This window comes from Leuciscus leuciscus, assembly GCF_965113295.1.
Source record: "Leuciscus leuciscus genome assembly, chromosome: 3".
In the NCBI taxonomy this organism is placed as follows: Eukaryota; Metazoa; Chordata; class Actinopteri; order Cypriniformes; family Leuciscidae; genus Leuciscus; species Leuciscus leuciscus.
Genome location: NC_138727.1, coordinates 47,970,836 through 47,997,237, shown reverse-complemented (window position 1 = coordinate 47,997,237; position 26,402 = coordinate 47,970,836). Strand labels below are relative to the sequence as shown.

General features: G+C 43.0%; 2 protein-coding genes and 1 long non-coding RNA gene across 4 annotated transcripts in view; 2 read left to right on the top strand and 1 right to left on the bottom strand.

Annotated features, from left to right (window-relative positions):
- Positions 1-23,006, top strand: part of LOC309495768 — a 44,535-nt gene extending 21,529 nt beyond the window's left edge. Inside the window, exon 2 of the long non-coding RNA XR_014204818.1 lies at positions 22,846-23,006. This is a non-coding gene — a long non-coding RNA (uncharacterized lncRNA). The remainder of the gene's footprint in view (positions 1-22,845) is intronic.
- LOC309494411 (uncharacterized protein) lies at positions 4,335-7,333 on the top strand. The gene is made up of 2 exons (XM_082163742.1): positions 4,335-5,642; positions 5,691-7,333. The coding sequence occupies exons 1-2, from the start codon at positions 4,840-4,842 to the stop codon at positions 6,298-6,300; spliced, it is 1,413 nt and encodes a 470-aa protein (XP_082019868.1). The 5' UTR covers positions 4,335-4,839; the 3' UTR covers positions 6,301-7,333.
- Positions 23,007-23,011: 5 nt separating the features above from the next.
- Positions 23,012-26,402, bottom strand: part of LOC309495750 (protocadherin Fat 4-like) — a 39,271-nt gene continuing 35,880 nt past the window's right edge. The window contains exons 22-26 of one of the 2 annotated variants that reach the window (XM_082165586.1): positions 26,138-26,326; positions 25,561-25,662; positions 25,394-25,412; positions 25,214-25,286; positions 23,012-23,571 (exon numbers count right to left, since the gene is read on the bottom strand). In XM_082165586.1, coding sequence (XP_082021712.1) covers positions 25,263-25,286; positions 25,394-25,412; positions 25,561-25,662; positions 26,138-26,326 — 334 coding nt within the window. In that variant the 3' untranslated portion in view covers positions 23,012-23,571; positions 25,214-25,262. Of the gene's footprint in view, positions 23,572-25,213; positions 25,287-25,393; positions 25,413-25,560; positions 25,663-26,133; positions 26,327-26,402 lie in introns of those variants that run through there. The other variant, XM_082165587.1, reaches the window with a different exon arrangement.

The following is a 26,402-nucleotide window of genomic DNA, read 5'->3' as shown; positions in this document are numbered from 1 at the left end:
GGGCTTTACGTGAATGTGTGTTTTACCTGATTAATGAGCTCGGTTCAAATGGTTAAAATACTCTTTTCAAAGCTTCATTCCCTTGTTCTGTTTCCAGTATCATTTACTTTCTCTTTTCCATTGCCCATGTATGCATGATTTATGCATGATTTTGTGTTTGTGATTTAGTTTAAACGTTTGTGCACATTTCACATGCGTATTGATTCTGTTTATTCACTGATTGTACCTTTAATGGCGCGATGCAGCTACATGCTAAGAAAGAGTTATTTTTCTGTGGCCAGGAAAAAATTCCTTTTGACAGGATATTTGACAGATGATCAATACTGAGGGTTTGCTGGACAAACAGATTAATTGATTGTAATATCTATGCAACTGAGCCAAGTTGATTCTATTAACTGATCCAAATATTTATAATTAATTATAACAAGTGAAGATGTGGCTCTGGTTCTGGTGTTCAGTGTGTCAGGCTTACAAATCCACCACAAAAGACCATTTATTACTCCACTTACAGCCCAATCTCCAACTCCAGACCAACCTTAATCTCAGACCTCATCCCACCTGCAGGAAAACAGATTCAATAAATACTAAATTATGAATTGCTAAAGGAATCTTATGTTATTATTTTCCCCCGAGGTTCACATATTATGTTACTAAAGTTGTCTGTTTTGAGTTCTCTCAGGCATAATCATATGTTCTAATCATTTGATTGTTTCAGGTTGTTTCATTGCAATTCATTTAAAGGAAAAGCAATCAAAGACATTTAGTCTATTTGTACAAATGTAAAATTAATCAAGGTTCATGTGTTATAAAAAAAAAAAAAAGTTTTTTTTTTTTTTTAAATCATACCTGCAGTCGTGTAGGCTATATCGTTCTTTCACAATCTGTAACATTATTCAGTTGCTGCCTGGTATTGCTACTGCACTCTGCATGGTAAACTACATACAGAACAAAGTGGGGGAAAAAAAGTTAAATGAACGTCATCTCTCAGTTGACAAAGTCAGATTTGTGGTGATCTTGTGGCCTTGAACACTAAACAGCTGTCCTGCTCGCGAATGAATGTGATCCCAACTTTCCCCTCAGGAAATACTGATTGTAAAAGCAGATTCTTAGCGTTTTCCTGTTGCTAAAATTGATTAAACGTCTTAACAGTTTGTGCTTATTGAATTTAATATATATATATATAATATAATTTAATATTCCACAAGGTCCAGATGTGGGCCGGATCTGGGCAAATGTTGATGTCTGGGTATGCAAAGCAGCAGCCCTTCGGCGCACTCAGTGTCCAAATTTACTCGCTCGTTTTCATTCACTCATTCAAGTGTACTATATTAGTGAAGTAATGTAGGGAAAAGTGAAGGAGAAATCAGAAATCGCATACTGTAGATGAACTACATTTGAATTTGGACTTACTTCGCGACCGTTAAAAAGTATGTTATAGTATGAATGTGTTGTGTAAAAGTGGCATAAATATACCGTAAGTTGTATCTACAGTAAAGAGTGAGATAGTGAGCAACTCTAAAAACGTGTATTATTACACATGTGGTGGTGGGAGATGACTCGATGGCTCTTAATAAATATAACTAACTCTGAGAGCACAGTTGAATAACTTGAATTGAAATTGAATATGGGACGACTCCTGTCCATGATCACGTGCATACCCAGACAGCAAGTGTTGGCCCACATCTGGGCTGTGTGGATTCCAGTTGTTCCAGATCTGGGCCGATACTATGTTGCTGTCTGGGTACTGGCCTAACCAGACATCTGCAACTTTTACACCGTCCAGACTGCACTCACTCGTCCCTGACAGCTGCTGAGAAAGGTCTGAATCAACGATGAATCAGTTTTGACTACTAAATTCTGTGTTATGTTCTGCAATGTGTACATCCGAGGGTTAAAGTCATTGGTTAATTTCTTGATTGCCGTTTTGATAGTGTCCACTTGGACATTTTAGTCATAGCCTTTTTGCTAATTCTCCTTTATTATTGCCCTTTTTTGATCCGTTTTCCTGAGAAATTTGTTTATTTTTTATTTTATGATCGTTATTTTATTTTAAGGAGATAAAAATGGTGCAATTTAGGCGGGTTTTTCTTGAAGTGGGGGCGGGTTTTGGTGAGCTTTTGGGCTTGAAATCACTGTCCCAATCTGGCAACACTGCATAGGACTACTCCATATCAGAGCCTGTCTACGGAGAGCCTGCCCACTCCCTATTAAGTCCTATTGTACCGAATTTTGGTTGTAGTTCCACCAGAGTTCCACTGGCGACAATCGCCCATGAGTGCAAAATGAATGGGAGTCTATGGGATAGACGGCTAAATTTATGTCTTTCACCCGATTGCCGTTGAGAAATCTCAGATTTGATTGTAGGGTTTCTAGTTCGACATGGGTTATATGTTGAAAGTTGAATGAACGAGTACTTATGTCCTTTCGATTTCTTACAGGTTGAGTTGTTGTTGCCCATAACACGCTAGCATTCTGCTAATGAACGCTGATTGGTCAGTGAAGGACTGATTACGACCAGAGATACCGCTTGATGGCATCGTGGTATCCGAAGCGGGACCAGAAACAAACAAAACAAAAACTCTTCTAGCTCTAGTGTCAGCTGTGTAGTCGATGCCTTGAGAGAGAAAAGAAAGTGCAGAGCACGAAAGCACCAAAGTAACTGAAGGATTGCCATAAAGCAGTATCTCTGTCGTATGATGTGTATGACGTCATTGACATTTTATAGGACTTTTTAAAGCAAATAAGTGACTCTAGAAAATCTAACACTCAGCAATGTGTAATTTCTTTGGGTCTCCTTTCAAATACAACATTCAAATTACTAGACAAAAAATTATATCCTGAGAAAAGTGGATTTTGATGGGTATAGTGCCATAGACCTCCATTCATTCTGCACTCGTCCTGTGAGCGCCCTCATATGGAACCAGAGTGGAACTGCAACCAGTTCAGAAGCCGGAAGTGTACTGAGAGTGAAACTTCTCCCCTTATTAGACATTCTCTGTCCATATGTTGTTACTATCACGCAGTGGTGTAGTCTACGTGATACGCAGGTATACGCCGTATACCCACTAGAAAAGGCCAAGGATTTCCGTATACCCACTTAAAAAATCAGCGACACCGAATCGCGGAATCCAGTCACAAATGGAGCTTGCTAAGCAGAACGTCACCGAATTTGGCTATTTTTGAATGAATAAATCAAAAGTAGGGCTGTACAATGAATCAAATCTCGATGTGGACTAGTGTCTGTGAATATTAAAGTTAAAAGAGACTGCAAGTGTTCTACGCGTCTCTGGGAATGAGCGCTCAATGTGTGCTCCACTACACACACACACACACACACACACACACTGAAGCACGCGTGACTCACGCTCGTGGTGTTTTCAGCGTTTCACTGTATTGAGACATGATGTAGGATACATATGTGCACTTCATCGCAGAGCTGCTATGAGAGTGACTTCACGAGAATTTCACCATTTCATTTGATAAAACTATCGTCATTCATTCATATACACACAGAAACTGTAATGTCTTTACGACAACCTGTCAAAATAAAAGTTCGGTATAACTTTAAGAAATTATAACAGAAATATATTACTATTACACAGTAGAGTATACTTCAAGTAGGCCTAATAATAATAATAATAGTTATTAAAACACACAGAAACTCAAATGTCTACAACCCACCAAAATAAAAGTTCGGTCTAACTCAAAGAAATTAGAAAGAAATTGCACAGTAAAATGAATTTTTAAATAATAATAATAATAATAAAAAGAATAATAATAAAATCTATTACACGTTATTTTAAGGGAATATCACACAAGTTTTCATACATGTTTTAATTTAAACAGTAAACTTGCCAAAACAATAACACCATTTTTTTTTCAAAAACACCATTTCTAAAAGTAAAAGCATTACAGTATAATCACTACAAAAAACTAGACTACACCACTGCTATCACGTGACCTACCAGCGTCAGTTGCTCACTTCACTGCCATTCACAAATCCTCTCCCGGGTCCTCATGGGATAGAAAAGTGTCCATAACGTCCCTTTCAAGTCCCCTGCCATATTTGCAACGCCTCTGGGCAGCTATTTCGGGCTTCCAAAGTCCTATCTGTTTGAATGTGGGAATCCTGATATCTGCTTGTCAAATTCACCATTAAATATATTTCAAATCAGCAAGAAAATCTGACATTAACTGTCCCATAAATGTTGTTTCGTATGCAGAAATAACGTTGAAAAGGCTTATTTTTCAGGCTAGACCAGTCAATGTCAGGTTTCAATGGGAACCGGAGTTCTCTTACGAGAGGTTCTCTCGTATTGCGTAAGCTAGCTTACGCTGCGGGAAAGTCTCCTTTCTCGAGATACTGAAGCCAAAAATTATCCTTAATTTTTTTAACTTTGTCAACGCAGTGCGGCAGCCTGCAGACCTAGGGCAGGCGAATCGCGTGCCCATTGGCTGCTCTGCGGCAACTGCAGCAGCCTATGGCTGAGCCTTGCGCGTGACGTCACGTCCAATGAGCGCGCTTGGCGCGCTTAATGCGTCACTGCCCGTCATTAGGGGTGTGGCTTAGCGTATATAAGCAAGGAACAGAGGCTGCTTCACTGATTTCTGTCTCTTCAGCGAAGCTCTTCGCATCGCTGATCTTCGAGGAAGCCGCCGTCGAATCAAGCGACCAGCACGCCGAGGATTTCAGCCTGAGGACGCCGGCCGCTCGCCGCCTTCAGCCTTCCCTGCCTGCTGCGCCATCCGGCATATATATCCTTTCATTGCTCTGTGTTGTGTGTTTGTGTGTCCGCCGCGACACACCTGCATCTAAAAGAGCGCGAGGCGTTGTTGCAAATGCCTCGCTCATCCTGTGGCTCGTGCAGAGCCGCGCTCAGCGACGGAGACTGCCACGTGTTGTGCACTCTCTGCCTGGGCTTCGACCACGCAGCCCGCGCTCTCTCCGAGGGCGGCTGCGACCAGTGTGAGGAGTTACCGATGTCAACCCTACGGGCTCGACTCGCTAAGTTCGAGGAACCTCCACCTTCTCCGGCCACTTCTTCTGGGCCACGTAAGAAGAAACGTCGCTCCCAAAGGCCGCCGGAACTGGACGCTACAGCTGAGCGCTCGCCGGAACCTCTCCCGCGAGCCTCGCTCTCTCCTTCCCCCCCACCCTTCACCGACGCGCAGCTGCCGGCCTCTGCCCGCACTGCCGTCGTCCTGGGGGATGATGCAGATGATGCCGCTGACAGCTGCTCTCTGCTCGCGTCTGACAGCGAGGACTGGTCGGGCTCTCACCGCTCCGCCCCCTCGACTTTGGAGTCTACTAGATCACGTGCTAGTGTTGACGCGGAGCTTCTCCGCCTCCTCACTCAAGCGGTCGAGAGAATGGGACTGGATTGGTCCCCACCTAAGGAACCGGAGCCCAATCGCCTCGACGGGTGCTTTCTGCCTAGCCGCCGCCCTGCGCCTGCCTCTAGGTCAGCACCCTTCCTGCCTGAGCTCCACACCGAGCTCTCTAAATCCTGGAACGCTCCGTTCTCCACCAGACTCCGCTCGCCAGTCTCCTCGGCTCTCTCCCAGGTGGACGGAGCCGCCGAGAACGGCTATAACGCTATCCCCGCCGTTGAGGAAGCTGTGGCAACGCACCTTTGCCCGCCGTCTGCTAGATGGCGCTCAAAGTCTGCCCTGCCGTCTAAAGCCTGCAGGACCACCTCAGCCCTCGCCGGCCGCGCTTTCGCCGCCTCCGGCCAGGCTGCTTCCGCCCTGCACTCAATGGCCGTCCTTCAGATCCTTCAAGCCGACCTCCTCCGTGAGCTGGATGAGAAGGGCTCGGGTCCGTCTGCCTTAACTGATCTGCGCAGCGCTACGGATCTTGCGCTACGCGCCACCAAGACCGCTGCTCAAGCCATCGGCAGATCCATGGCCGCGCTCACCGTCATCGACAGACACCTCTGGCTGACTCTCGCTGACATGAGTGACTCAGAGCGCGCTGTCTTCCTGAACGCACCACTTTCGCCCACCGGCCTCTTTGGCCCTGCGGTCAGCGGAATTGTGGATCGGTTCTCCGAAGTACAGAAGGCGTCACAGGCGATGAACCTCTTCTTGCCCCGCCGTTCGAGCCCAGCCACAGGCCGCCCTCAAACTCAGCCTCCTGTGCGCAGCTCTAATCAGCGCTCTTCCAGGCCTCCCAGCGCTTCGCAGCGACGCCAGGGCGGTCGCCCCAGGTCGCGCTCGACCAGCCGTCACAGACCGCCGCCCCCACGGGGCCCGCGGCCCAAGATCGTGTTGAAGCCTGAGCCCGCGAAGTCCTCCTAGCATCCGCAAGGAGGAAAAGATGGTTGAGTCCCGCTACGGCCGGACCGCCATCAAAACGCACAGCTCTGTCAGTCCCCTATGTTCAGGCTACTGCAGCAGCACACACCGCAGCCAACGAGCCAGTAATAACACTCGCTCGCCTGCACACAAACGCCGTTTTCACGGCGACTCAGATAAATCTCAAAAAGAGTATAAGTGCTTTAAGTGTAGAAAATGTGCCCACACCCAGGTGTTCACTGCTTCACACATGTACAATCCCCATGGTAACGCGCTCAGAGCGCTCTCTCATAAAGCGGCCTCACACCGCTCGAGTACTAAATGTAGGAAATGTGCCCACACTTCCGTGCCCACACCTACTCGCTGCTCGCTCTGTCACTCAGTTACCTCAAGTTGCTACGGCTCAAGCCGCAGGGATACTGAGTGTAGGAAAAGTACCCACTCCCGTGTGCTCACTGCCTCACACAGACCAGGTTCCCATGGCAACGCGTCCAGAGCGCTATCTCTTAAAGCGGAAACTTTCCGCTCGAGCATCAAGTGCAGAAAATGTGCCCACAGCATTGTGCTCACACCTGCCCACTACCCGCTCTGCCAGACAGGTTGCAGACCTCATAAAGCTCCCAAACACTGGCCGTGTCATAAGTGCAAATCCCGCGCCAACTCACGAGCACGCGCACCCACTTTCAGACACCATTATCCCCACGCCGCTCTCGCGCCTGGGTTATTTGGCAGCAGTTCACGCTCCATCTTCCGAGATCGAGCCTCTAAAATCTGCACAGTCGGCCAGCCCTGTTCTTCTGCCCTCGTGTCCGAGCATCGGCGGCGCGCGCGCCGCCCCATCCTCTCTGGTACAGGTTCCCCACCCCGCGCAACGCGGCGATCTGAACCCAGAGACCATTCGACCCCTAGCTATACATGCAAAAGCATGGGAAGCTATTCAGGGCGCGTCAGAATGGGTGCTCAACACCATAAGACACGGCTATTCGCTCCAATTTGCTCGTCGCCCTCCACGCTTTCTAGCGCAGACGGAAACGAAAGTGAGTTTGGAAACAGCGCATCTGCTTCAAGCAGAAATAGCAAAGCTGCTGCGAAAAGGGGCCATAGAACAAGTTCATCCTTCTTTGAGCGAGTCAGGCTTTTACAGCCGTTACTTCCTCGTTCCCAAGAAGGACGGAGCATTAAGACCTATTTTAGATCTGAGACATCTGAACAGGGCTCTCATGAGACGGCCGTTCAGGATGATTACAACCAGACAGATCCTTGCGCAAGTTCGCCCAGGAGACTGGTTTATCTCTCTCGATCTGAAAGACGCGTATTTCCAGATCCAGATAACTCCCCGTCACAGGCCATTCTTGAGATTCGCCTTCGACGGTCGAGCTTATCAATACACAGTCCTGCCGTTCGGCCTGTCCTTAGCACCCCGTACATTTACGAAATGCATGGACACGGCTCTCGCTCCCCTGAGGAGTCAGGGAATGCGAATTCTGAACTATCTGGACGATTGGCTCGTTCTAGCGCAGTCAGAGACAGAACTTGTGTCTCACAGAACAGCGCTACTCGACCACCTGGAGGGTCTGGGTCTAGCGGTCAACTGGACCAAGAGTTCGCTCTCGCCCCGGCAGTCAATTTCCTTTCTCGGAATAGAACTAGACTCGGTGGCAATGACGGCCAGATTGTCGGAGCAGCGCGCGCGCCGCATCCAGCGCCTCGCTGCATCCTTCAAAGAAGGCAACCGGGTTCCCCTGAAGGCATTTCAGCGCATTCTGGGGCATATGGCCTCAGCTGCAGCGGTGTTTCAGCTGGGTTTACTGCGCATGCGCCCGCTTCAACGCTGGCTGAAAGCGCGCGTATCCCATCGAGCCTGGGCGACCGGCGGCTCGCTAATCAGAGTGACTCAGGTCTGTGTCTCAGCCCTGCAGCCCTGGCTAGCAGCCGAATGGTATCACACTGGAGTGACTATGGGAGTGGTTTCACACCGGAAAGTTGTCTCAACAGACGCGTCCAACCTAGGTTGGGGAGCGCTCTTCGAAGGCAGACCGGTTTATGGCCACTGGTCAGACCAGGAGAATCTCCTACACATAAACTGTCTAGAGATGCTCGCGGTCGAGAAAGCGCTCATGCACTTCCTCCCATTCCTCCATGGTCACCATGTTCTAGTCCGCACGGACAACACTTCAGTAGTGGCCTATGTGAACCGCCAGGGCGGTGTCAGATCAAAGCAACTCTGCGCCCTGACGGAACGCCTCCTCGTGTGGGCTCAGCACTCTCTGCGCTCTCTGAGAGCATCGCATGTGCCTGGCCATCTGAACGAGGGCCCCGACAGACTGTCCAGGGACAATGTTCCCCCTGGGGAGTGGTCTCTACACCCCCAAACAGTCCAGTCGCTGTGGCGCCGCTTTGGCAGAGCGAAAGTCGACCTCTTTGCGTCAAAAGACAACGCACACTGCCCAGTGTTCTTTTCAAAGAGCGAGGACGCGCTGGCCCAGACATGGCCCAGCGGCCCGCTATATGCGTTTCCACCGATCTCTCTGCTGCCTCAGGTCATCGAGAGAGTCAGGAAAGCGCGCCACACAGTGCTCCTCATAGCCCCGTTCTGGGAGAACCAAGCTTGGTTCCCGGAACTCATACAATTGGCAGACTCAGCCCCCTGGCCGATTCCGGTACGGAGAGACCTTCTCTCTCAAGCCCACGGCTCGATTTGGCATCCCCACCCAGAGCACTGGTCTCTGCATGCGTGGAGCCTCAACAATTACATGCTGATCTGCCAGAAGGGGTGATGAACACGATCATACAAGCTAGAGCCCCCTCCACGAGGCGGCTCTACACGTCTAAATGGTCGGTGTTTAACAAATGGTGCACTACCAGAGGGCTTAATCCACAGACATGTGGGGTCTCGCACGTACTGTGCTTCCTTCAAGAGCTACTGGACGCGGGCAGGTCCCCCTCCACGCTCAAAGTCTATGTCGCGGCCATTTCAGCGCTCTCTGTCTCAGAGCCGGGCCGCGCATTAGGAAGGAACGAGTTTGTCATCCGCTTCCTTAGAGGAGCGAGGAGGATGAACCCCCCGCGACCCCCTTCGGTTCCTATGTGGGATCTTTCACTGGTCTTAGACGCACTGAAAGCACATCCCTTTGAACCCTTAGATACTGTGGATATGAAATACCTCACGCTCAAAACCGTTTTTCTGATAGCTCTGTCTTCAGTAAAACGTGTGGGAGACCTTCACGCGTTATCCACTAACGCTGCGTGCCTCGAGTTCGGACCCAATAACTCTAAAGTTATTCTCAGACCGAGGCATGGGTACGTCCCCAAAATTCTGGGCACTCCCTTCAGAGCGCAGGTCATTTCCCTTTCAGCCCTGCCGAATGCTGGCTGCGAGGCAGATAGTAATCTCCTCTGCCCAGTTAGAGCGCTAAAAAACTATATTTCACGCTCCGCCGCCTTCAGGCGTTCAGAGCAGCTCTTTGTTTCGTTTGGTGGGCGCACCAAGGGTCTCGCCGCCTCGAAACACACCCTGTCCAGATGGATAGTTGATGCTATCGCAGCTGCTTACGCATCTAAAAACCTGCAGTGCCCTTTGGGCATTCGGGCACACTCCACCAGAGGCATGGCCTCATCGTGGGCGTGGTCCAGTGGGATTCCCATTCATGACATTTGTGCGGCGGCAGGCTGGGCCTCCCCCTCCACATTTGTTAGGTTTTACAACCTGGAAGTTCCCGCTTTGCAGGCCAAAGTGCTATCAGTCTAAGTCTCGCGTAAGCCAGCCCACTGTCTGTGCGCGGGCTATGTTGCGGATTTAGCTCTACTGGTTGAGCTACACTATGTGGGAAGTGTTAGTTGGACCGGCTGTGCCGCTCCCTGCCCCATATTATGTGCTTGTGTACTGTGGTATCTTGGCCGCCCAGCTCCGCTTCGCGTTCCCTGGACCCCCCCCATGGGATTCATTCAGGATGCTGGGCGCGCGCACGGCGTTGACAAGGGTGTTCCCGCAGCGTAAGCTAGCTTACGCAATACGAGAGAACCTCTCGTAAGAGAACGTACTCGGTTACTAACGTAACCTCTGTTCTCTCTAGAGAGGGAACGAGTATTGCGTAACCCGCCGTGCTCTCGCCACGAGCTCATTTCGCTTCATGCGACAGAAACCAGTGAAGCAGCCTCTGTTCCTTGCTTATATACGCTAAGCCACACCCCTAATGACGGGCAGTGACGCATTAAGCGCGCCAAGCGCGCTCATTGGACGTGACGTCACGCGCAAGGCTCAGCCATAGGCTGCTGCAGTTGCCGCAGAGCAGCCAATGGGCACGCGATTCGCCTGCCCTAGGTCTGCAGGCTGCCGCACTGCGTTGACAAAGTTAAAAAAATTAAGGATAATTTTTGGCTTCAGTATCTCGAGAAAGGAGACTTTCCCGCAGCGTAAGCTAGCTTACGCAATACTCGTTCCCTCTCTAGAGAGAACAGAGGTTACGTTAGTAACCGAGTACGTTTTAAACGGCAGCTGCAGTGACGCAATGAATTTACCAATCAGCGATTGGCTCTTTTACTTAGTAGGCGGGATGTATTCCACGCAGGCTTAGCAACAGTTTCTCCCATTCAAAGTAATAGGAGAGAAGAACCTATGAGAAGAACCGTGCATCCCAATTCGTATATTGTCCGCCCATTTCACTACATTTCTCCCCGAAACGGTAAGAAATTAAATTAAATGGAATGTGGAGCATTTTACTTATGACAATGATTGACAGGGCAATTTAAACTGTGACAGGATGCATGTATAAGTCGACAGAGCTGTCCGTTAAAGACGCATTTATGACGAAGTAATATGTATATAATGATATATTTAAAAACACACATACATACACACACATATATTTATTTAAAATCTTAGAAATCCGTATTATATGTGTCCTTCGTTTTCGAATGGAAAAATATGGAATGCCAAGTCTGCCAATATTAAAAATAAATAAATTCATAAATAAATATACAAATAAATGTAAAAAAAAATAAATAAAAAAATATATAAATAAATATACATAGAAAAGCAAAAAACGAAAATAAATAATTATTTATACATTTATTTCCTTATTTATGTATATATTTATTTTTTTCCATATTTATTTTTTTATTCTTTTATTTATTTATACATTTATTCATTTCTACATTTATTTATTTCTACATTTATTTATTTTTACATTTATTTATTTCTACATTTATGTATTTCTACATTTATTTATTTCTTCATTTATTTCTTCCTACATTTCTTCCTGCATAGGGTAATGAGGAGGGCGTGGTTTACCTCAGACATAGCAATCGAGCTCAGAGTAAGCGAAGGCGAAGGGTTGAGGCCACAGTGACACCCTATGGCGAAATACAATAAGTATCACTCACTGACGTTGATACGGTCTGTATCTGTATCTGTCTAAATCTTACTGTGTGACATGGATAGGCTACTCTTTATTCCGGACATGGCCGTAGAACATCGTTTGGTCTGGATTTGTAAAATGTCCTGGGCTAACAAACATGAAACAGGGACTCTGAAACGGAATTGATATTTTCCATTTTTCGGTCAGAACTCACGGAAAGGAAGCAGGGCACATATAGGCTACAGTGAAGTCGACCCAAGCATATTGACCAATGCTTTTGAAACGAGACCATTGCATTTGAATGTAGCCTAATTTCCAAAAACAATACTGACAGCAACAGAAACCAGGGCCGCGGGAAGAGGTTTTAGGTTGTGGGTGCTCACCACTTTTGAATAAGAAACAATATCAAGACTATAAAACTCGTCAAAAAACGTGCACACACTCCAACCACCATTAAAATTAAGATACAATTAATACAAAACGAAATTAAATGTAAAGACAGGCTTTGTGCTTTCAGTTTGAGGTCACTGTGAAAGTTTTAAAACATTATTTTAGTGCTGCTTTAGAGCGCTCACGTCCGTAGCGGAGAACTGTCTGTAACTTTTTTTTGTGTGAAAAAAAAAAAAAGAAAAAAAAAGCAACTTAGTCCAATGCGACTTAGGCTATATATTTTTTTTTTCTTCCTCGTGGCGCATTTTTTGACTGATATGCGTCTCCGGAGCGACTTATAAAATAGGGTACGGTAAGTTATTTATTCTTTTTGTGCAAATGTCCCATAAAGTCCCATCCTTTAAGGATTAATTTATGTCCCATTGACCGGTCCATTGCATTACGAATAAAAGCAGAATCAATAAAGTAAAAAATGTAATGTGCAGGCAGGTGGTTGGAGTGTGTGCACGTTTTTTGACGAGTTTTATAGTCTTGATATTGTTTCTTATTCAAAAGTGGTGAGCACCCACAACCTAAAACCTCTTCCCGCGGCCCTGGTTTCTGTTGCTGTCAGTATTGTTTTTGGAAATTAGGCTACATTCAAATGCAATGGTCTCGTTTCAAAAGCATTGGTCAATATGCTTGCGTCGACTTCACTGTAGCCTATGTGCCCTGCTTCCTTTCCGTGAGTTCTGACCGAAAAATGGAAAATATCAATTCCGTTTCAGAGTCCCTGTTTCATGTTTGTTAGCCCAGGACATTTTACAAATCCAGACCAAACGATGTTCTACGGCCAAGGCCGCCTTAATGCACGGGCTTACCTGGGCTGAAGCCCAGGGGCCTCCCAAGTTCAGGGGCCTCCCATGTTCAGGTTCATGATGAGCTGAAAAGGTCATTTTGTTTTAACTTGTCAGATTTTGTCGCTGTATGTCGCTAGTCGCTTGTGGGCGTTGGTAGTGCTGTCGCTCTAATGTTATTGTTAAGGTGCGTTCACACCAAACGCGAATAGAGCGTCTGGCGCGAGTGATTTCAGTGTTGTAAAGACGCGTTTACGCGCGTCTAGAGGTCCCGCGGCGCGAATGAGGCGAGGCGAGACTGCTCGTCTGGCCACATCTATACAAAACACCATCACAAGTGATATTATACAACTATCATTTTAATTTGACTAGGAATTAGGCTCAAAAGAAACAGTATGCTGTTGGGAGAGTGTTTTTATATCTACCACACAGCAGTGTTCAGGGATTAAATCATTTACTAGATTAACGATCGATCAATCTACAAATTAAACTCACTCATACTGTCATCAATTACTAAAACGTCATCCGAATTTGACAAATAGGCTAATACATTTTCTTGTCCCTAATAGTCAACATAATGCACTGTAAAATGAACTGCAGCAGTGCTAAACTTGCATCATAAAACTACAACACTCGAACTATAAATGTATGAATTAAACTCACTGAGACTGTCGACAGTTTCTTTTCCATGCATCATTTTATTATATCCATGTTTGTGGTTAGTTACAGTCAAATCATATAAAACAGTGAATTCGCCCTTGAACTCTTCGGTCTTGCCGATTCACATGCAATTTCACTCGAGAAGGTGACGGGAGCTGAGCTCCACTGAAAGGCTTCTTTCCTATTGGTCGTCGCTCGCGAAAATCGCTTCTCATTTGCATAAAGTTGAAATTTAGTTGCTGTGTGTGGTTGTTAAATAAAGTGTCTTGTGTTTATGTGCTCAGTGATATGTTAATAACAATATTAAAATGAAAAACAATATTTAAAAAAATCACTGTTGTAGGTCTCAAAAGAAACTAATGCATTTTGTGATGTAGATTACCTAGATAGGCTATTACACTTTTTTAAAATGAGACTCTTTAAATTGAGGGGATGGGGGGCCTACAAAACCTCTCAGCCCTGGGGCCTAACATTAGGTTAAGGCGGCTCGGTCTACGGCCATGTCCGGAATAAAGAGTAGCCTATCCATGTCACACAGTAAGATTTAGGATTCTGACCATATACCTCGCAGTCACAGACCGTATCAACGTCAGTGAGTGATACTTATTGTATTTCGCCACAGGGTGTCACTGTGGCCTCAACCCTTCGCCTTCGCTTACTCTGAGCTCGATTGCTATGTCTGAGGTAAACCACGCCCTCCTCATTACCCTATGCAGGAAGAAATGTAGGAAGAAATAAATGAATAAATAAATAAATAAATGTAGAAATACATAAATGTATAAATAAATAAATGTAAAAATAAATAAATGTAGAAATAAATAAATGTAGAAATGAATAAATGTATAAATAAATAAAAGAATAAAAAAATTAATATGGAAAAAAATTAATATATACATAAATAAGGAAATAAATGTATAAATAATTATTTATTTTCGTTTTTTTGCTTTTCTATGTATATTTATTTATATATTTATTTATTTATTTATTTATTTTTTACATTTATTTGTATATTTATTTATGTATTTATTTATTTTTAATATTGGCAGACTTGGCATTCCATAGAAAAAGGGTCTTATAAAAAGAGTATATATTTTAAAGTCTTTTAGTATGGAGTTAGCGATCACACTCAGATTAGTCGTTGCGCCCTTATGTAGCCCCGCCCCTTTCCAGCACTGCGCTCGTTGTCTTTTGAGTTCCGGTCTGTATTTTCATAGTGATCTTGTATTTATGAATGAACGTCTCGTTTTAAAATCTTCCCGGTCTACTGACATTTATTAAAACATCTGCTTTAAACATTACTATCCTCAGGATAACTTTCGTTAACTTTACCTTAAGTTAAAGGGATAGTTCACTCAAAAATGAAAATTGTGTCATCACTTATTCAACCTCCTGTTGTTCTAAACCTGTATGGGTTTCTCTGTTCTGTTGAACACAAAAGAAGATATTTTAAAGAATGTCGGTAACCAAACAGTTGATGGACCCCATTGACTTCCATAGTATTTTTTTTTCCCCCACTATGGAAGTCAATGGGGTCCATCAACTGTTTGGTTACCGACATTCTTCAAAATATCTTCTTTATATATATCTTCAATAAATATAAACAGATGTATGAATCTCTGCGTACGAAGGATCCCACGCATAATCTCTTTGTACATCCCAATTAACGTAAAATTGAGCGCACATGCACGAGCACAACGCCCCACCCAGTCTCCTCCCTTAATTAAATTAATTTAAATATGGTAATGAGTCCACTTTGGCAAAAGAAAGCAGTAAGAAAATGGCGGCAAAAAACGAAACTTTACAGAAAGTGAATTGGAGGTGCTACTATCGGAGGTAGAAACGAAAAAAAATAAATAATTATTTGGAACTTTGTCCTCCGGAATTAATAACAAAGGAAAAAAATATGAGTGGGAGAGTTTGGCTGATGCCGTCAATGCGGTGGGATCTGAAAGTCGCACTGTAGAGTAGACTAGCCTACAGTTGAGACACTTTTTGCGTTTTGATTTTTCACACAAAAATAGACACTGAAAAGAAGTTAATTTCCATATGACACGCCACATGACATTTCATTAGCTTGTAGACTAAGACATTATCAATCAATAATACCCACAAGTAGTTTATATTTTCCACAATTAGCTCATAAAAATAAGGTGCTTTTTGTCTCAACTTTGTCTCAACTGTACCTCTATGTGGTACAGTTGAGACAGTGCATGGTACAGTTGAGACACCCATTTTTAATGATGTGAAGGTAACTAACCATTCATTGTAAATATAAAAAATAAAGACAAATAAAGAAAACAACAATTGGGCAACATTTTTGTTTATTCATCCATTTATATTCATTCATTTTATTTAAAATAGCACTGGTTAAAATGTATAAAGCAGGAAAAAGATATGTAACAATATTTATTAATAATACACAGTTTAAATATCACAAATATCACATTTTATTTTCATTTGCGTCCTATGCTGGCTAATTACGACGTTTAAACTGTTATCATAACACTGAATAACTAAACAACAGTGTGTTTCCTAATATAACTCTATCGGGGGTACAGTAGATATGTGTCTCAATATCCCCCGCTGGCCACCTCGCACATTTCTCTAGATTTTGCAATTACCTTGCATGACACAATACAATGAAATATGCCAGTTTTTAGGGCACAGAATAACGTTTGTGGTGATACCAGTTACGTTTAACAGTCACATAAGGATAATAAGCTTTAATTTTCTTTAGATTTTCTGTCTAAAAGTGACCAAAAAGACACTAAACTCTGACCCATGCGTACGAACGTTTTGGAGATGGAGCAGTTTGGCGACGCCGATGGTGAGCTGTAGTTATGTCTTTTTGGTCACTTTTAGACAGCACTTGTCTGAAGTTTAAAATCATTGGTTACCCGTAAGCCCATCACATAACGTTTGGTTATGGCGTGTGTTATGCGCATGCTCAGCCGCATCTAACTTCCACTGTAAACACATGTATGATGCGAAAACAAAACCATCGAGCGAAATACCAGAGTGAACATGGCTGTGAGCAGACATGGGCAGTATTTCAATTAAATGTATTTTAAATACGTATTTAATTACTTTAATGTATTTTGTAATTTGTATTTTGCAGTTGTGGAAAAAATAAAATGTAGTTTGTAACAAAATATTTTGAGGGAGTGTATTTAGAGTATTTCAAATACTTAAATACTTAAGAAAAATCACCATATGCTTATCACCATAGTAAATGATTTTGCCATATTTTCGGTCTGATGTTGGCAATGGCAATGTCCAGGATGCACAAAGATTTGTGCGCAAAAAATAAATAAATAAATAACGACTTTTTTCCACTATTCATTTCCTTCTCTCTGGGCCTTGAGTTGGTTCACGTAGTGTTTTAGCGCTCAATGGTGTTTTAAGCCCCCAATGGCTCCTTAGAGGCAGCTAACCCTACCCTCAACCTTAAACCTACCCATCCCCTCGCTGCCTGGAAGGCGCTGTTGGGGGCTTAAAACACCAAGTGCCTGTTTTAGCGCAGCGCGTCTGTGTTGAACGTCACACGTAGGCTCACTATTGGCTGACGCTGGTCATGTGTGTGATGCGTGGTGACGTGTAACACAGACGCGCTGCGCTAAAACACTACGTGAACTAACTCGAGGCCCAGAGAGAAGGAAATGAATAGTGGAATAAAGTCGTTATTTTTGTTGTTTTTTTGCGCACAAAAAGTATTCTCGTCGCTTTATAAACTTAAGATTGAGCCACTGTAGTCACTTGGACTATATTAACGATGTCTTTAATACATTTTCTTGGCCAGCAAGTTATAGTGTCTTAGAAGCCTATGGACAAGGCCGCCTTAATGCACGGGCTTACCTGGGCTGAAGCCCAGGGGCCTCCCAAGTTCAGGGGCCTCCCATGTTCAGGTTCATGATGAGCTGAAAAGGTCATTTTGTTTTAACTTGTCAGATTTTGTCGCTGTATGTCGCTAGTCGCTTGTGGGCATTGGTAGTGCTGTCGCTCTAATGTTATTGTTAAGGTGCGTTCACACCAAACGCGAATAGAGCGTCTGGCGCGAGTGATTTCAGTGTTGTAAAGACGCGTTTACGCGCGTCTAGAGGTCCCGCGGCGCGAATGAGGCGAGACTGCTCGTCTGGCCACATCTATACAAAACACCATCACAAGTGATATTATACAACTATCATTTTAATTTGACTAGGAATTAGGCTCAAAAGAAACAGTATGCTGTTGGGAGAGTGTTTTTATATCTACCACACAGCAGTGTTCAGGGATTCAATCATTTACTAGATTAACGATCGATCAATCTACAAATTAAACTCACTCATACTGTCATCAATTACTAAAACGTCATCCGAATTTGACAAATAGGCTAATACATTTTCTTGTCCCTAATAGTCAACATAATGCACTGTAAAATGAACTGCAGCAGTGCTAAACTTGCATCATAAAACTACAACACTCGAACTATAAATGTATGAATTAAACTCACTGAGACTGTCGACAGTTTCTTTTCCATGCATCATTTTATTATATCCATGTTTGTGGTTAGTTACAGTCAAATCATATAAAACAGTGAAATCGCCCTTGAACTCTTCGGTCTTGCCGATTCACATGCAATTTCACTCGAGAAGGTGACGGGAGCTGAGCTCCACTGAAAGGCTTCTTTCCTATTGGTCGTCGCTCGCGAAAATTGCTTCTCATTTGCATAAAGTTGAAATTTAGTTGCTGTGTGTGGTTGTTAAATAAAGTGTCTTGTGTTTATGTGCTCAGTGATATGTTAATAACAATATTAAAATGAAAAACAATATTTAAAAAAATCACTGTTGTAGGTCTCAAAAGAAACTAATGCATTTTGTGATGTAGATTACCTAGATAGGCTATTACACTTTTTTAAAATGAGACTCTTTAAATTGAGGGGATGGGGGGCCTACAAAACCTCTCAGCCCTGGGGCCTAACATTAGGTTAAGGCGGCTCTGCCTATGGAGGAGTGATCCAGCTGTCAGATTTAATCAAAAATATCTTAATTTGTGTTCCAAAGATGAACGAAGGTCTTACGGGGTTGGAACAACATGAGGGAGAGTAATTACTGACAGAGCTTTCATTTTTTAAGATTATTGTGGGAGTATTTTTGTATTTTCAAAATACTAATTACTTGTATTTTATTTAAATACATTTTTCACATCAGTATTTTGTATTTTATTTTGTTACATTTCATGAGCCAGTATTTGTAGTTTGTAACAAAATAGTTTTTGATGTATTTGTGCCCACCTCTGGCTGTGAACGACTTTTGCAGATTATGTGAAGTAAATTACGCATCCACGGTACAATCAGCGTCTATACGTCACGGCTCTCAGCCCGCCCTCTGTTCGTTGATTGGCCCGGCTGTTTTCAGGCCGGAGGAAAACGGAAAGCTATGACGAAGTCTCAGACTGAGTACAGAAGCGAAATGAAATTGAGCGGAAGTACGAAGTCTGACGTAGTCAGGCTAGGCTAATGTGTCTTGTACCAGAGCCCGTCTACGGAGAGCCTTGGCACTTCCTATTAGCCCCATTGTATCGATCTTGGTTGCAGTTCCATTAGAATTCCACTGGAGGTGATCGCGGGCGAGTGCAGACTGAATGGGAGTCTATGGGGCTAGACGGCTAAATGTGTCTCTTTCACCCGATTGCCGTTGAGAAATCTCAAATTTTATTATAGGTTTTGCAAGTTCAATATGGGTTATAGGTCGAAAATTGAATGAACGAGTACTTATGTCCTTTCGATTTCTTACAGGCTGAGTTGTTGTTGCCCGTAACACGCTAGCATTCTGCTAATGAACGCTGATTGGTCAGTGAAGGACTGATTACGACCAGAGATACCGCTTGATGGCATCGTGGCATCCGAAGCGGGACCAGAAACAAACAAAACAAAAACTCTTCTAGCACGTGTATTTACCTGTGTCAGCTGTGTTATCGATGCCTCGAGAGAAAAGAAAGTGCAGAGCACGAAAGCACCAAAGTGACTGAAGGATTGCCGTAAGGCAGTATCTCTGGTCGTACGATGTGTATGACGTCATTGACATTTTAAAAGACTTTTTAAAGCAAATAAGTGACTCTAAAAAATCTAACACCCAGCAATGTGTAATTTCTTTGCATCTCCTTTCGAATACAACATTCAAATTACTAGACAAAAAATTATATCCTGTGAAAAGTGGATTTTGATGGGTATAGCAATAGACAGTATATAAACTGGACACAGCGACCCCATAGGTTTCAACGGAGAAAAGTGAAGCAAATTAGAAGCACTCATTTCCTGATTGCCGAGTGAACTGCGCAGACTCAAACTGAGCTTGACGACGTGGATGTGATGTGAGCAGCCTGTCTGACAGTTGTAAGTCTTCTAGTAGCTGTGCCAAGAGAAATCTGAATCATTCCCTTCCGAAACTTGCAGAGACGGAGAGCGTGAGTAGGTGCTGTCCATGAGCTAGGAGCAGGAGAAACTTTACGATTCTCTATGGGCTTCTCCCTTGACCTTATCGGACTTTATGCCTCCACGTCCCCCCGATTGACTGCGAGCTTCTCCTCCTGTCTCTACGGTAATTTCCAGAGAGTCGCGTGGTTATGACGCAATCGTTAGCCTGTTTTTACAAAAACTGCTTCTACGGGGCCATAACGTAAGATACAAGGTAATGGAGCATTTTATACATTGTCGTGTTTCTTTAGAAATAAATAATGGACAAATGGAGTCTTTGAATGAATGGGAGTCAATGGGGTGCTAACAGCAGGTGAAGGCTTGTTAGCCAATGGCGGCCGCCGGGGGTGGTACGGAAATCGGCCGCCATTGGCTAACAAGCCTTCACCTGCTGTTAGCATCCCATTGACTCCCATTCATTTTGCCGTCACTTTGACAGCGAATAACTTTACATCTGAGGCGTTTAAAGACTCCATTTGTCCATTATTTATTTCTAAAGAAACACGACAATGTATAATATGCTCCATTACCTTGTATCTTACGTTATGGCCACGTAGAAGCAGTTTTTATAAAAACAGGCTAACGATTGCGTCATAACCACGCGACTCTCTGGAAATTACCGTATAGACAGGAGGAGAAGCTCGCAGTCAATCGGGGGGACGTGGAGGCATAAAGTCCGATAAAGTCAAGGGAGAAGCCCATAGAGAGTCATAAAGTTGCTCCTGCTCCTAGCTCATGGACAGCTCCTACTCTAGGGTGACCAAACGTCCTGTTTTCCCAGGACATGTCCTGTTTTCACGTCCTGTCCTGGCCGTCCTGTATGTTTTTTATAAAGTGATGAAAATGTCCTGGTTTTCAATATTTTTCATTGGGCCATTAAGTGTGTACTTTAAATACATGCTTGCCTTTGCACACAAAACATATGAAACCGGCTTCGGCTTCGCCCCGTCTTGTTATAATCAGCGCGTTCCTCAATCCGCAGCGGCAAGCAGAGAGCACGTCAGAATACAGAGGCCTGTGTGTGTGCGTGTGTGTGCGTGTTCATCTCAGCCTCATTGGTCTGTCACACTGCTCGTCAATGTCAGAATATTTGAAATGACCAATCAAATCAAAGTAGGCGGACTTTACGTTCACAGACACAGAATTTCAATTTTAGCAGCGTGACTCGACCAGGGCTGCGTTCCAGTCCAAAGTTGTCATGCCCTTCACTTGCTAACTTCCCTCCGTCTCGTTCACTCGGATATACGTCATTGCGAGTGCCCACTACTGGCGGAAACTGCAATGGGCTGAATTGGAATGTCCTAAGCCCTTGATCACTTTGAATCAGCTGTAGTTGATTTATTATTTACATTTTTTTTCCCTTTAAGAATTTGTTTAATGCAGCATCCAAATGTTTATATGTGTGTTTGGGTTGTTTTAAATAAATAAAAATATATATAATATATCATAGAGTTGTCTGTTGTGGTGGTGATTAAACGAGATCTGTGGTGACGTCACAATCGTACTGCATTGTGGGACATATAGGTGCCTGAAGTGTACATATGAAGTAGACTTGCTCCCTGGGTCAAAATCGAGGGAACGAGGGTCTGTCCATCTAAACTTCCCTCGTCCACTTCACGAAGTGGAACGCACTTCAAAATGGCGGCAGGGATTCCCCCGAGGGGAAGTGCTTAGGGAAGTTCGCAAGTGCGTGTCTAAAAGTGGACTGGAACGCAGCACAGGACTCGACGGTCGACGACGCTTCAGTTTACGGTCAAGTGCGAGATAAGATGTAAGTAGCTAACAGCAAAAAAAAAAAAGAACAAAAAAAAAAAGCCCAAATAAAGGTGCTAGCGAAGTAGAAGCCCACATAAAGAAAGTATAGGCTACAAGAGAACATCAGGAGGATTGAAATTGTTTTTTTACTGAAATAGTGTAGTAGATTTTTTTTTTGTAGTAGTAGTAGATTTTTAACCTGCTATTCGCCTTATTCACCTCAAACGTTCCACCGAGCCTGAGGGGTACGAATGGCCATGAAAAGAAATAGTGTCATGTAAAAGGTGTTGAAAGCTAAACTTTTTTTTAATAGAAGGCTATTCTATTGTTGCGGGCCAAACATTGAATGGAAAGGATGTATTAGGCTACTTTATGTATTAAAGTACAATAACATAGTTGCAAGGTTGTGAATGCATTTGTCAAGTATTTTTTGATGCATTCACCCCAACCACGCCCCCACCTCTTAACCACGCCTCCCAAAACCACGCCCCCGTCCTGTTTTCTGGAAACTAAAATATGGTCACCCTATCCTACTCACGCTCTCCGTCTCTGCAAGTTTCGGAAGGGAATGATTCAGATTTCTCTTGGCACAGCTACTAGAAGACTTACAACTGTCAGACAGGCTGCTCACGTCGTCAAGCTCAGTTTGAGTCTGCGCAGTTCGCTCGGCAATCAGGAAATGAGTGCTTCTAATTTGCTTCACTTTTCTCCGTTGAAACCTATGGGGTCGCTGTGTCCAGTTTATATACTGTCTATGCTTGTACCGTTAACGTTATCACGTGGATGAATAATCATATGCAAATGATATGCAGATGAGGATCTGCATAGTAAAACTAGGCATTGTAAGCTCCATATATGGTTATTTCGGGGTGGAGACGCATGTGCGCACAATCTTCCGCTGACTGGGATTTATAAAGTGAATTCTGCGCAGGTTCTGGAGTACGAACGATTTTATAAATCTGAATATTTTTTGGCGTAGGCCTACTACGCCATTTTTGGCTTTCGGGCGCACGTACACTTTTAGTAAGGATCTTACGCACAGTTTTATAAATGAGACCCCTGGTGATTAAGGACATTTTTATGAGACCATTATTGAAAGGTAAATGTGATGGTCACTTCAAGGAAGTCATTTTCGAATTTATTTGATAAGTTACCTAAAAATGTAACTAATTTAAATATCCCTAACATAATAATATTTGTTAGTATTTACCAAATGTAAAATGTGAATTAAAGACACAGAGGCTATATTTAAAATAAAAATCTACATTTATTTACATTTACACATTTGGCAGTTCTTCTATTACTTGGGAATCAATCAAATGACAGTGGTGTATCCAGCACCATCTCTCCTGTTTGCTCTACAGGACTATAGTGCTACATCTGTCTTAGCACCATGCATTTTTCAGTATGAATTCTGTTTTAAAATAGCGCTCCAATTCATAATAAAGTGGCAGTGACATCTGGCTTCATGTCGGGTGATCCAGACAGCCACTATGAGACAGTAATATATAATGAGTGGAGCAGAGTGATGCTTGTCTCTTTGAAGGGAATTCGCCCTGTGTTGTGTCTGTTGTGACCTGAGTTTATCATTGTGAGAGTCACATGACAGCTGATCCTGGAACTGAGGACACATGATCAAAGATGTTAACCCTGTAATGCTGAAGCCCAGAGCCTGATTTCTGTCTAAAGAAGACTTGATACTTGTGTTGTTTCCTCCATGTTGGGAACTAAACCTTTAAAATGCTGCTTACAAAGTCATCTCACTAGGTTTTGTACACCACTGATAAGAAGTGATGAGCTTTGATCCATCAGGGTGTTTTCAGAGTAGGGCTGGGCGATTTAAATCGCGATATTGTTATGCGCATCTCGTCAGTAAAGCCGGTTCCTTGATTAGTAGTAAATCGCCATCACCTGCTTTCAGATGAAGCGGCATTTACTACAAAGAGCCGTAGTTAACTGACAAGCTGAGCCATATCGCATTAATATCGCGGACGTATCGCCAGCGATAATTAATGTGATATGGCTCAGCTTGTCAGTTAACTACGGCTCTTTCACAGCAAAAACTCCAGTGTTAAATTAACACTCCTGGGAGTGTATGAGTCCACACTCAAGAGTGTTTAAGTTAATGATATAATTAAGTGATTAATTTAGTGATGATTGAACATTATTGAAGACACCTGATGTTAATTAACAAGCAGAATCACTGAAGGAGAAAATAACAAATTGTAAGTTACCGTTATGACGATCAATGGTTGCTTTAGTTGGACTCTTGACCCATATATTACTAACTTTAGATTTTGTTTGTCTGTTGTTTCTGAATTATAATCACCAGTTGATCAAAGAAAAAAGTGATCTGATGGTGTTGGTTATGTTATGACAATCATCATTTGAACTTGATCACTGAACTCATTAAAATCCTTCTTTCTGACTTCGATTTCTGTTGTTGGTTAGTGAATCTGCATAAATGGGCAGAATTTTTTGATATAATATAAAGGATTTCTTAAAAGTTTTTTTTTTTTAATGAAATCATTCTTTTAGGCACACACAGATGTCAAGATTCAGTCTATGCATCTCAACAATGGTGAGGAGCAGAATATTCAATTAGGAAAAGTAAATTACATAGACCAGTGTTTCCCAAACCTGTCCTGAAGGACCCCCAACACTGCTTGTTTTCTTAGTCTCCCTAATCAAACATACCTGATTCAACTCATCAGCTCATTATCACATGTGATACAAGCAAGCAGTGTTGGGGGTCCTTCAGGACAGGTTTGGGAACCACTGACATAGACCATTCAGATCATAATTTATTCATACCGCAATGCATGATGGGAGCCATTAATGAGTTGTGATTGGTGGCAGCCACTGCAACATGCTTTATTATTGTCACCATTGTTGAGATTCACAGGCTGATTATTGATGTCTGTGTTTTAAATAAATGTATCTAAATGTCTTTTGATCAGAACAATGTTTATTAAATATTATGAATTATAAGTAAAGTACTGATAATTATAGGCTGAAGAATCACTAAACTGCAGCTAACAAGTTAAACCAAACTATCTCAATAAGTTTCATTTTTCAGATCACAGCATGATTATGTCAAAACATAACTAACACTATAAGATAACATTTTACTTTGTTCATTTAATTGTTATAAATCTATAACAGCAGACAAACAACAGCAAATATTACACTAAACATGGTCTAGAGCCCAACTAAAGCAAACACCCATCACCTTTGGTAACTTACAATTTGTGATTTTCTTCTTCAGTGATTCTGCTTGTTAACATCAGGTGTCTTCAATAATGCTCAATCCTCACTAAATGAATCACTTAATTATCTCCTCAGCTGTAAATGCCGCTTCATCTGAAAGCAGGTGATGGTGATTTACTACTAATCAAGGAACCGGCTTTACTGACGAGATGCGCATAACAATATCGCGATTTAAATCGCCCAGCCCTATTTCAGAGGGCAGAGATGCTGTTTCCACTGATATCACTTCCATTCTCTCATTCTCTGTCAAAGTGTCTCTCCAACTTCATCCTGGGAAACACACAAAATTATAAATAAGAATTTAGATTTCATGTCTAAAATGATACTTCATGAATTATACTCTGAGTATCGTTTGTCGTTACAGTAAGGGGCTTTACCTCTCTGGGTTCTGGGTTTCTGTTAACAAAAGAAGAAACATGTTTACTCAAACATCTCAGAACAAATCAATGCAGATAAAAACATGGTAACTGATGCATATTTTGTATTTGAGAACAATCTTTTCAAACTATTTGTATCAGATCTTTAACAATACTTTTACACTTACGTGTCAAAGTCAGCAAAGGTTTCAATACTGCTTCTCCTTCCAGTTAAATCAATGGAAGTATTTGAACTCTGTCTCTCAGAATCTGCCCCCGTTTTCTTTTTCCTGAGGCAGCAAAAATATCTATTACTACTTCACCAAATATATATACATTTTCTTCACTGTGATAAAATTAGGCTACCCCTAAAACATGAGCAATGTTCAACATGAAACATAATTTTATCACTATAAAGACAACTGGCTTCACATTACAGCATTTTAGGAAAGCTGCAGTACTTATTACTGGCAGTCCAGGTGAAACAGAGCAGACCATTTAAATCAATCAAATTAAAAAAATCAATTCTGATTTCATGATGACTTTAGGTTTATTTTTCAATTAGGATTAGTAGACAGGTTAGTTGACCATAACTAAGTTTATTCTGTGTCACACACACACAGGCACGCACACACACACACACACACACACACACACACACACACACACACACACACACACACACACACACACACACACACACACACACACACACACACACACACACACACACACACTGCAGTTACATGGCCAGTAATAACTTACTTGACAAGATGGATAATCGTCGACAGTAAAGCCACACTGACTGCTCCCAGCAGAACACCTAGAGCGATTGTGGTGGCTTGAATGGATTCTCCAGAGTCTCCTGAACTGTCCTCCACTTTGATTTCCAAACCAGGACCAAAAACCTTCTCCAGCTCAGATGTTAAAACTTTGTTCTCACTGTTCAGCTTTCTGTGAGAGTGAAGATATTATTTCAGATGCTGCCCATTACACTCTCATCCCAATTATACAGAATAGATGTAATTCA

Bases quoted from the DNA above. Each gene is read 5' to 3' on its own strand.
- LOC309494411 (XM_082163742.1), top strand. From the start codon at position 4,840: ATGCCTCGCTCATCCTGTGGCTCGTGCAGAGCCGCGCTCAGCGACGGA. The intron at 5,643-5,690 runs GTCTGCTAGATG...TAAAGCCTGCAG, and splicing joins GCAACGCACCTTTGCCCGCC to GACCACCTCAGCCCTCGCCG.